General features: G+C 45.4%; 1 protein-coding gene across 1 annotated transcript in view; it reads left to right on the forward strand.

Moving 5' to 3' along the window:
- Positions 1–8,980, forward strand: part of LOC117868439 (bone morphogenetic protein 8A-like) — a 35,120-nt gene extending 26,140 nt beyond the window's left edge. The window contains exons 2-7 of the mRNA XM_034754367.1: positions 307–499; positions 1,102–1,250; positions 3,649–3,843; positions 5,318–5,397; positions 5,817–5,927; positions 8,243–8,980. Of these exons, the coding sequence (XP_034610258.1) occupies positions 307–499; positions 1,102–1,250; positions 3,649–3,843; positions 5,318–5,397; positions 5,817–5,927; positions 8,243–8,392 (878 nt within the window). The 3' untranslated portion in view covers positions 8,393–8,980. The remainder of the gene's footprint in view (positions 1–306; positions 500–1,101; positions 1,251–3,648; positions 3,844–5,317; positions 5,398–5,816; positions 5,928–8,242) is intronic.
- The last annotated feature ends 3,032 nt before the right edge of the window (positions 8,981–12,012 follow it).

Here is a 12,012-nt window from a genome sequence, read left to right on the forward strand (position 1 = left end):
AGGGGAGCAGGGCCAGTGGCACCAGCTGCTTGGGAATCCGTGACTTCTGCGATCTCCATGACAGACACGGAGCCCTAAGAATAAGTTAAAAACAAGTACCCTTCATGAGCCATTTCATACAGAATGCTAAAAAAGCAAGGTATTAGGGAGATTTTTGTCACTGAATGCAAGGTAAATGAATTCTAGAGGATCCTATTAAAACCCAGTTCTCATCAGATTGGGGTGTAACAATGCTCTGCTGGTAAGATTGATAAATGGTTGGGGTATCATTTGTATCCTCATTTTCCCCAATCCTTTATTTTCCAGTTGAACATGACAGAGACATCTTCTACCAGAAGCCTTACTGGAAGGAATTTCGATTTGACCTGACCCAGATTCCAACTGGAGAATCTGTAACAGCTGCCGAGTTCCGAATGTATAAGCTGCGAAGTTTCACTCGTGATGTCAACAAAACTCTTCACATCAGCATCTACGAGATCATGAAGGAGTATTCCAACAGGTGCAGTGAAAGCGACCGGTGCCTTTGAGCTGGAAACAGAAAAAATGGTTTTTCTTATAGAGAGCTAGACACAAATCTGGGTTCTTATTAGCCGAAACTGTCGATCTGCTTTTTCGCTTCACAATGTTCAGTTATGTGCAAGCCGGAGAACAACTGGGACATGAGAATTTCTGATTCTGTTTTTTCATCTGTGGGGAAATCATTCCCATGTATTTCAATAGGTCGCAGTAATTTAATAGGTAGCGGTATACCTGTCCCATATGGGCCAATCTTGGACATTGGGGAGAATCCGAAGAAGTGGGCCCACGAAAGCTTATGCTCAAATAAATTTGTTAGTCTCTAAGGTGCCACAAGTACTCCTGTTCTTTTTGCGGATACAGACGAACACGGCTGCTACTCTGAAACCTGTCATTGGGGAGAATAATTATTAGTACTGCAGGAGCCGCTAGAAGTCGTAGCCACAGTTCAGAACCCGTGTGTCCTCGGCGCTGCACAGACACACAACAAAAAGACAGACCCTGCCCCGAAGAGCAGACAATTTAAGCAGGTCGTGTTATCTACGTTCAGTTGATTTTGCTTATCTATTTTTTCCGTTTCTGTAGGGAATCTGACTTGTTCCTATTAGATCTTCAGGAGCTCCAGGCCGGAGCTGAAGGCTGGTTGGTTTTTGATGTCACAGCTGCCAGCAACCACTGGTTAGTAAACCGTAAACACAACCTGGGCCTGCGACTTTATGTGGAGACCGATGACGGTAAGGCTAACTCAAGCACTGGAAGGATTTAAAATTCCTGCTGCTTTTAAAAATCTAGCTGGATCTTGGTGTGATGCCTCTTGGTGTTTAAGGAGAATATCCAATATAGAGCTCGCATCAATGCCTTAAAATGTTAATGCACTTCCTAGTGTAGGGTATTCTAATAGGATAAGTTTAATGTAATCCTTGCCTGAAGGGATACTCACGTGTGTTTCGCTGGATTAACCTTTCCTAATTTCACCCATGGATGAAATCCATTCCAAGTGCTACCTCAAAGGGTGTACTTCAGAGATCGTCCTTCAGGCTAGGAAAATGTAATTGCTCTTGTTGGTCCCCGCTCTCCACAATATTTCCCTTTCAATAAGCATGCTGCTAAGATCAGGCTATTTTGGTTTGTGGTGGTGCACAAAACCTTGAGTAAATGTGTCCTCTCTGTCTGGAAACTGCCCAGCGTGGGTGGGTGGATAAATCAACACTAGTTCTAAACAGCAAGGGCCAGAACCACAGCTGGTGTAAACTGGTGACTTCAGTGGAACTATGCCAGTTTACGCCAGCTGAGAATCTGGCCCCTGGTTGGTTGGTTTGTTTTTTTCAGTCAGCCTGAAACAATTTGCATCACAGGATTTTTCTCTCTTCTAACTGCCCACGCTAGCAGCAGTATGGATGTCAGACATCAGGCCCAGATCCTCAGAGAGATTCAGCATTCAAATCAATAGGAGCTAGGTGCCCTTGAGGATCTGGGTCTAGGGATTCAACCAGCTGAGAGACTGCAGCGACTGCTCGTACTGTGAGGTGCTTTTCCTGCGACGTTTGGTTTGGAGCTGTGCTGTTCTGAGGATGGCCTGACAGTAAAGATTGATCACCGCAATGCTGAACTGTGTAAATTACCTTTCCCCTTTGCAGATGGCCCTTCTGCTCAGCCTGTGTGTTCCTGCGTTATTTTATATGCATAGCTCTTAGTTTAAGGAAAGTCTTTGCCTACCAACCAAGAACATGGCCTCTTAAAACATAGAGGATTCCCTTTGTGCCGCCAGTTGCCGTCGGAGACTGTGATCACATTGCCAGTCACTCGTGAGCTGGTCCATTAAGTTGGTTAGCGGTAGAGGTATAGCGGTAACGGCGCTAGCTGAATTGCTCTCAGTACCTGATTTTATTTTCATTGCATTGACAGAAGCCCAGATGAGTCCTCCTGAATGAGGGCTCGGATAGGTTCCCCATCCTTTGAAGTTGGTGACCAATGGTTGGGCCAATTTGCATTTAATGTGCAATGGAAAAACCTCGAAAATCCTCTTTCCAACTGATCAGAAGTTTAGGGAGGAAAATGCTTCCCCCCCAGGTCTTCCTCAGACTGCTGATGCTTTGGCAGGTCGTCTCATTCAACAAAGCACCTGCTTCAATTCCATCACGTTGCAATGAAGTCAATAACCCTTTGGAAACCTCTCTTGTGCCATCTTGTCCAAAGCTGGATCCCGACACGTGAGACCATCCTCCTTTGCAGAGGGTCTCGTGTCCTGGGGTGAGATTTTTTCCACAAGTGCCTAAGTGAGTTAGGAGCCCAACTCCCATTTTTCAAAAGTGACTTAGGAGCCACTAAGACTTCGCCTCTGACCTATGTTCGTGTTTGGAAGCCAGCACCTGTTCTGCTCCCAGGCTCTATGAATGCAAAGTGGGAGGGAGTCCTAGCCCTGAATGTAGCGCTGCCATTTTGCTTCACTTGCCCTATGGAGAGCATCCAAAACTGTAATGGTGAAATTCTGGACCAGGGAAACTTTGAAGAGCTCGGAGGAGAGTGTTATCTTCCTTAGAAAAGACTGAAAAACTTGCAATAATTCGAGGAACTTGCAGCTGTTTGGATTTCCTTTGGATCGCTCATTTCCTTGTCTTTTCTACCCCGTTTCACCCTCCCCACGATTATTGCTTCTCTCTTTTGATCCTGGATTCGAATTATTACTCTCGTTTGTCTGGTCTTCCGAGCAGAGCAATTTAGCTCACAAAGCGTGTCCTCTGATTGGACAATGACGGGTCAAGTCTCTTTAATACGTTGTATGGAGGCAGGTCGCACTTCCAGTCTATGGTAGAGCCAGAGGTATAGTTGCTCTGGCAGCCCTGCGTACTCTTGTCTCTTGATGCCGAAATCTGGATTCTGAACACACAGAGGGGAGGGAGGAAAGGTGGCTGGCTGAGTGGAAGTAATAGAATGCAGTGACTGGTGAAGGTGACGGGAGATGTTACACTAAAAAAATCCTGGGACTTTATTGGGGTTTGTTTTTATAGATTTTTTTTTTGTAATTTAAATGTTCATCTGCGTTATTTTTCTCCCCCTTTGACTAAAGAGCTTAGTTTTACAGCCTAATTTGCATATGTGGTAGAACAAACTTGTGTTTTCGGCCCATCGTAGGGCAGAGCATCGATCCGGGCTCAGCAGGACTGCTGGGTCGGCGCGGGCCACGCTCCAAGCAACCTTTCATGGTCACTTTTTTCCGGGCAAGCCAAAATCCGGTCCGAGTTACTCGAGCCGTCAAGCAGCTAAAGAAGAGGCAGCCCAAGAAAACGAACGACTTACCGCATCCAAACAAGCTTCCAGGGATTTTTGGTAAGAGCTTTGGGTTAGAGACCCAGCTAGCTAGAGGTAGCACAAAGGCTGTATTTACAGTCAAGAAAATGATCTTTATCTAAAATACCATTTTCCTCCGCTGCGCTAACCATGGTATATTTTGTTAGCCCCTCCCTCCTTCAGGAATTTCTCTTCTGCTTGAAACACATGGCTCTGATGTGTCCTCAAGTGAGTTCCAGATGAACGAGGTTTTGAGAGAGCTTTTTTTTTAGAATAGGAACCGTTAAGTGGATTATGAAGCCAAACAACAGAGAAATTGTACTGTCCGCAATGGCTTCCTGAAGGAAAGGACTTTATTAGACTTTCTAGGTAGTGGTATATCTGAATACTGAATCCTTTAAGTATGCTATTAATATTAGCATCAGCTTCAAAACCATCCTTAGAGCGGAGGAGAGCCTGAAAGGCATCCCAATGAACCTGAGATGTTTTTGACGCGTGGCCAAGCATCAGTAGAGATGATGGTTAGGAACATGAAGATATGCTTCTTTCAAAGTCTCTCTGGGATTAGGGAGTCATTTGGGGCCCATTCCTGAATGATTAAGGTTAGATTTTTTCCATGCTGAATCGCTGTTTCTTGATCTAAGAGTGATACATCTAGAACTAATCGGAAGCCTTCACTTCTTTTGGTGACCCAAAGAGTCTGGGATAATGTTTTCTGGCCCCATTCTTCAAGGGAGCCAATGTTCCTAGGGGTTGTAGCTTCTCCAGGCTTTCTGGGCAAGCATGTAGGTTTGAAAAATGCAGAAATGTAGGGTGGAGATGTGAGTCGGGGAGGGGGGCAATCTAGGAACTCAGCTAGGTAGTGAGCTCAGATTATGTCAAGAGACCCCCCACGCACGCACCACTGTCTGTGAGAAGTGGAACGAGTCTAAAAACTGAAGAAACTCTTAAACTTTCTCGCTAAGCAGAGGGGCTTCGAAGCCAGTGGGACTTCGTTGTCAGGCGTAGCTAGAGTTGCCAAAAGACGTTCTGAGATCCCAGGGGATTTTGAAGCTTGAAGGTTCCACGCTGCTGGCTGTTGCCACGGAGCTGGTGAATCCAGCAAGCTGGCCAGGCGCTCCTGGAATCAGAACCAGTGTCCCAATGAGGAGCACCTGGCTGCAGCAGGAATCCAAGGAATCCGTCAGTGCTTTCTCTAGCAATCCTCCATCTGAATTATTAAATCTAGATTGAGAGGAATCTGGGTCAGGGTGAGCCTGGACGTAGCATCAGTCTCTAAGATTTTGAATCAGAGGTCCCAATGGGTCAGGGTGTTGCAGAAACAGCTCCTGTCACCTGCTATGTCAAAGACAAAGGATATGACTAATCTGAGGGGTTTTAACTGTTACTCTGTTGTTCTTTTGGAACAGTCTTCCTTATACTGGTGGTAGCAAATACCGGTGAGATTTTTATGTTTGCTATTTTGAGTGACAGGTATTTTCTCATCTCTCTCCCCCCCCTTCTTTTTTTCTAGATGACATTCATGTCTCTGAAGGCAGACAGGTTTGCAGGAGGCATGAACTCTATGTCAGCTTTCAAGACCTCGGATGGCTGGTAATTCCACCGCGCGCCCCTTGTTTCTTTAGCAGTAAATTCATACCCAGGAAAATTAAATGGGAAAAATGGGAATGTAGCCCACCCTTGGGGCTCACCTCCACTCCTTCACGAACACAAGCCAGTTTAGAGTATGTGAACTCTGCCACACTTTGATCTTACCTGGGAGATTTCACAGGAATTGCTTTAACAACATCATTGGCGTTACTAAGAAAAACACGAACTGATACAACCTGAAATCCATCAATGACCTTGAATGAGGAACTCGCCAGTCAATATAAAAATCAAAATAAACCCTAACTGTTGACATTTCCCCTCGCCCCACTATGAGTAGCCTGATTGTTCCTGCGTATGTCGGAGAACTGAATGAATGAGTGTAGTCCTGCTGCTTAACTATTGAAAAATCTTTCTCTTTGCAGGATTGGGTGATTGCACCACAAGGATATTCTGCTTTTTACTGCGAAGGAGAATGTGCCTTTCCTCTGGATTCCTGCATGAATGCAACCAATCACGCCATCCTGCAGTCACTAGTCAGTAGTTTATTAATGTGTATGTGCATTAATAGCTTGCAGGGGCCCAGGGACTTCACAGGATCATTAACATTTGGAGTAGCTGTCAGAAACTTGGTGTATAAATCAGGTCACAGTGGAGGGATAAAAGTGCAGTCCAAGGGCTGGTCTGATAGACACAGAAGAATCTTTTCATGACCCGCAAGTGAGATGTTATATTTGTTTGTTTGTTTGAAATAGACAGTCCCCACAATTCAGATCTGGATCTGGGCCTTCTACAAGTTGGAGGGCATTTGGATTCAGAAGTCTAGTTCAGCTCCTTCTAAAAAAAAAAAATCTGTGTTATTAACGAGGTTGGAGTGACGCAGTGATTTTAATCTGTTCGGGATTTGCCTACATGGGCAGATCAAGGAATCAACAGGAAATAATGGAATTGGCCAGTTTTGTTTCACACGACATGCTTTGCAGACTCGCAACGGCTATCACATTGCAAAATGCTTTCTGGTACAATTCCATTTTTCACTCAATTTTTCAGACAAATCATCTCTCGGGGTTAAAAGTTTCCAACTGTGGTGACAATGACTATTGCCTATTCTGACTAATTCCTCCCCAACCTCACAGTTAACTAGAACACAGTTAATATTTGAAAACCTGGAACGAGTTTTCAGGAAGGTGTGTTGCCTTTGCCAGACTGAAAACAGTTTGATTTGCAGTCTCTGCCTTTAGGATACCTTGAAAACGCTGCTTGATGAATATGCCCAATAAGAGATAACCCTCTTGTCCATGTGCACATATGAGAGTACACATCTTTCCCAAGATTAGGAGGCACCATGGGCACTTAACAAAAAAAAGTTGAGACATTTAATGCACCATTATAGTTCTGAAACCAAAGCGCTCTCTAGGCAGGAAATTCCCAGCTGAAAGGTTTTCTAATGCAACATTTTCCCAAGCACACTACACGTGGCAGGACATGCTTTAACTTCTGGGATTTCCTGACTAGTGAGTGATTGATTTCTCAATCTTAGAGTTGCATTGACTTTCATTTTATCATGTAATTCCATGGGGTGTACACAGATTGCTCTGCTACATTCATCTGAGAGTGCAGTTTTGTGATACAAAATATTATTGTTTGTTAATATTCATACAGGGGAGCATCCAGAAGCCCCACTCAGGATCAGGCCACAGTACAAAGCCACAGGGAAATCTTTGCCTCCGTGAAGTCCATGGTAGTTTTGCTAGTGTTTTCAGTGGGGTCACGGTTTCACCTGTGTTCTCTAATACCAAACCATTTATGGCTGATCCTCGTGTTCTGGATGTCCTTACACTTTGCCTTTAAACTTAAATCTTCCCAAATCACCACAATTCCAGAAACATAATATGTATAGCAAACCCCTGAAAGTGTGTGAAATGTATCAGCTGGAAAGGGCAAAATGAACCAGAAGTACAAAAGATCAAAGCCAAGATTCTCAAAAGTATTTAGGTTCCTAACTCCCATTGATTTCAGTGGGAGTTGGGCACCTAAACACCTTTGAGAATCTGGGCCCCAGTGCCAGCCAGTTTTCTGCCTTGAAGTAGTGCAGCGTGACAGCAAAGCGCCAGCTTCTGTAAAGGGAGATTCTGAATTGGCCTGAAATAAATGAATTGCATGTATTTGGCAGGTCCGTAGCGAGGGAGGGGTGCATGTGTGTGGGTAATGACTTACAAGCTACTAGCCTTACATTAGATGGGGAATTACTGGAAGAATTCCTTGTCACCCGGAGAATGAGTCAAGGCAGTGTCATTTTCAGAAGGGAGACAAGGTTGTGTACTTAGTACTTTTTGCACAACATTAATTTTCAGTTTGGACACCGAAGACCCAGGGCGGGGCTACCTTCCACTTGCTCCTAGAAGTTGATCTAAACAAAATATTTTATTCCTGGGTAACAAAAACACAACGTTTTAAAGCCGCATTCTCTTACCTGCGTATTTTCTAACTGAGGTTAGTATATTTCGTGACAAGGGCGCTGCACAGAAATCTCAGTTTAACTGATGAGTTGCCCTGCAGGAGTGGAGCCATGAGAATGAGTCCAATATAAACTGCAGCGAGAGCTGCCAAAAGTTTAGAATAAATATTTGGACGAAAGTTGAAAATAATCTACCCATTCAATCAGAGCCTTTTTACAGGTAAGAGCTGCTCTCTTTGAAGCTTTTTCTTTTCACTAAATCGAAAAACCACATGTTTACCTTGAGATAGCTTGTTACTCCCTGCTACAAGTTCCTTATCCTGCCTGGAACCTGCAAGGAGCAGCCACTCGTCACAAATGAAAATTCTCACACTAGCTTGTTTGCCTCCACAGGTCCATCTGATGAAGCCTGAGGCTGTTCCCAAGGCCTGTTGTGCTCCCACCAAGCTCAGCGCAACCTCTGTCCTCTATTATGACAGCAACAACAACGTGATCCTCAAAAAACACCGCAACATGGTGGTGAAATCATGCGGCTGCCACTGAAGCCCCTGAGGAAATGCGATCGCTGGTTTCTTGGCGAGGAATAAGAACTATTTTAACAGGTCTGAATCCCATCTATGGTGCCGAAGTCCGTAAGAGTCAAACGCCTAGTTGTAGATAAGACAAAACTTTTATTCTCCTACTATACTTCATGAGACTAGAGACAGCAAATCGGGGGCTGCTTAAGTCGCGTTGTGTTTCTGCCTATTGGGTTTTGTTATAGAACTGTGGCTAGCTGGCTCCTGGATTAGTCATTATTATTGGAGAACGTTTAGACTGCACAAGTGACTAGGCCAAGGAAGGCAGGACTCGAGTTGCTTCTAAATCTATCAGTAGCTACTTACTTAAGTCCAAGTATTATGGTTTTAACAAGCCCTTATAGCTCTCTAAATGAAAACACGGTCAGCCAATTAAATAGCTGGCTAACGAACCCTCCCCTCCCATTTAAAGTTCGAAAATTCATCCAATTGGAAAAAAATGTTGGGGTAGGCCACGGTTATAAAATAAACCCCACGTTTGGAAAGTAAACACTTAATGGTTGTTTTTAGTAAATGTCACGACCCAGCAGCATGGACACTATTTCGCACCGAAAGCCCCAGGGGTCTGCTAAAATTGTACCTTTGTTTTTGGGGCGGGGGGAAATCCATTATTGTGTGACATCTTCAGGTCATTTTGTTTTCTATGGGCTAATTCATTTGAAGTGACGCATAAATGAGGGTGTCGGGGGCGAAAGACGTAAGGAAAGGATCCCTTTAATGTTGCCTTATCCTATGGAGACCGCGTTCTAGTACTTAGGTCTGCTGCTGTGCCTTAGTTTCCCCATTTGTAAAAATGGGGATAATGATGCTCCCTTTTTTTTGGTAAAGTGCTTTGAGAGCTACAGGTGAAAAGTGCTATATAGGAATTAGGGAATATCATTCCCCTTCCTGCATAGGAACAGCTCTACCTGCATCCGCACTAGGGGGCATTGTACTGCTTAAACCAATGATGTGCAAACTGGGGGAGGCACAAGAGGTTCTCTGTGGAGGGCCAAGAAACTGGGGTCCCATAGGACCCACTGCCATAATAGCAGGAACAGGATAAAAATAGATTGGGGCAGGTGCAGGATTTAAAAAAAAAAACCAAAAAACAGTCCTCCCGCTCTACAAACCACATGAACACCCCAGCCCGCAGTCACTGCTCTCCGGCCACCCAGCTCTGAAGGCAGTGCCGCCGTCAGCAGCAGCACAGAAGTAAGGGTGGCAATGGAGCACGGGGCGTGACAAATTCTGTGCCTTCACTGCTATTGTTACCTGTGCTAGGCTCATTAAAGCTCCCCTGGGTATGCCTGGCTGTGCTATAATCCCACCTTTGCTGGCCAGCCTCTTAGAAGGGACTGACTCCTGCCCCAGGAATTGCATACTGAGCTAAAATGTTCCCCCTAGAAATCTGTTTCCCCTGTACCTGGGAAAGCAGAGGTGTGGAGCAGGAAAAGCATTCTTTGCTCGCCAGCTCTCCTTTTTATGCAAAGTGAATGTGCCAATCTTATTTCAGAGCCTTGGGGGGGGGGAGGGCAGTAATATCATTTATTGGCCCACTGTCTGTGGGTGACAGAGACAAGCTTTCAAGCTACACAGAGCTCTTCCTCGGGTCTGGAAACGGTACTGAGCGTATCACAGCTCACTCCAAGGTCGAACTGCTAGTTTAGCAGACATAGTTCGCTTGCTGCAGTACACACCCTAGAGATGGTGTCTTTTATTCACCTTCCTCAGCAGTTCAGAGAAGAATTCTTCAGTGTATCTGTCAAAGGGCTTAACAAATGCTGAGCACCCGCAATCCCCCCTGACGTCTGACTGTGTTGCCAATTGTCCTGCTTTTTATTGCAAGTCTCACGCTGGCTGCGATGTTCCTTAAAGCGCCAGCTCCCAGAATCATGGGAGGATCTCAACTTTTGTTCAAAAGTGCCTAGAGTTAGGGGCTGGGCTTGTCCAGGTGCCCCACTGCAGCATCAATCTTTGCACAGCCAGGGGGATGCCTTTATGAAGTGCGTTCAGCATTAGCCACTCCAGGCAAAGTGTTGATGCTTAGGTGGCTATTATGTCAGTAATAATTTTTATAATCTAAATGTTTGCTACCTGAACACTCAGTGGTTTCTGCCTTTTTTTTCTCCTTGAACTTGCTATTTCTTTCTTAACTCTGCCAGGGCTGAAGGGATAGCTTATTACGTTTACCAATGGCAGAGAATGGAGATCCCATTAAACTACAGAGGAGTGGGTTGACGTTTCCATTAAGATGTTCTGGTGATGGTTTTATATTTTACATGAGGTGCAGTGGCTAGGTGTGGGACGGCTGGGGACTTAGTGCCCTCTGCTGGTGGAACTTGGACACTACAGAGTCCTGGAGGGTCAAATGACACAAAAAATAAGCAGACTGGTTTGGGGTGGGTTAAAAAAAAACAAACAAAACACACCAAACCAATTCTCAGCTTCCCCCATCTCATGGCGGAGCTGACCCAAGCCCTCTCTTGGGGAAGGGGAGAGCACGATGGGGATTGTCAGCGCTGCTGCTCTGGCTCTAGGGCCTCAAACCCCTGCTTGTTCTGCTACGAGCGGTCGATGGACTCAGGGCTCCACACCCGGGCAGAGGATGGTTTGAGGTACCTGGGGTTGACGCAACAGACTAGGTGCTTGTTGCATCCGTATTCCCTCCGGCTGCCCCAGCTTTCCCCTCAGAACCAGAACAGGACGTTACTGCTAATTCAAGCAGTAGTAACTGCTGCTGGGATTGCCCATGGATGGTTCCATGCAGCCCCGCTGCGACTTGGCCCACAGGCGCCTAGTGCCTGAGGCGGGGGTGAGCCAGCAGCCTGCTCCGTGGCCCTGGGGCTTCCCTCTGTGAGTCGACAGCTGCTCTAACTCACCTCTCACCAGGCCATCTGCTGAACTCTGAAAGATGCTGAATTCTCTGGGCCTCTTCTAATGCTCCTGCTTGTACAGCCACAGGACTGCATGATTTGACCCGAAGAACAGCAGCGCACCTCTCCCTGTGCAGGAAAACACCCTTGCTACAGGGTCCTGCCATAAACATTATAAGTAAATTGTAACCAACAATCCTGTTTCAGGGCTTGAGCACAGTAGTAGAGAGGAGGTTGAGCCCTCAGTCGGGGGACAAATTATTCTCCTGTCTACTCGCCTATAATCCTAAAATTATCTTTCATCTCAACCCTCAGTACTCGCTCCTGTTGCAGACACGTACTGGATTAGCTGGCCTCAGGGTCCGATCCAGTCGGACAACGCATAGTATCCTAAAACTTTATTCTTATGTTCCACAAAATTCGAGCATGAAGCTTTGTAAATGCCTATTTTTCTCAAACAACCCAATTAACTCTGGTTAAGGGATCATCTAGTGATTGGGGCAGTGAACAAAACATGATTACGTACAACTGCTTTAAAACAAAATGGTGAGTCATTATTGTACGTCAATAGAATTGAGGTAAGAAATCATCAATTGAGGAACGGCTAGGTGCTTTTAGTACTGCATCGTCTTTCCTTTGAAAAACCAGTTACCAACGTAGGCTTAGAACGGTCATATTTATGGGGGGGAAGGGAAAGTATTGTGTTCATATGAAAAATTATTTGTGATCA

Source organism: Trachemys scripta, chromosome 20 (genome assembly GCF_013100865.1).
Source record: "Trachemys scripta elegans isolate TJP31775 chromosome 20, CAS_Tse_1.0, whole genome shotgun sequence".
Classification (NCBI taxonomy): Eukaryota; Metazoa; Chordata; order Testudines; family Emydidae; genus Trachemys; species Trachemys scripta.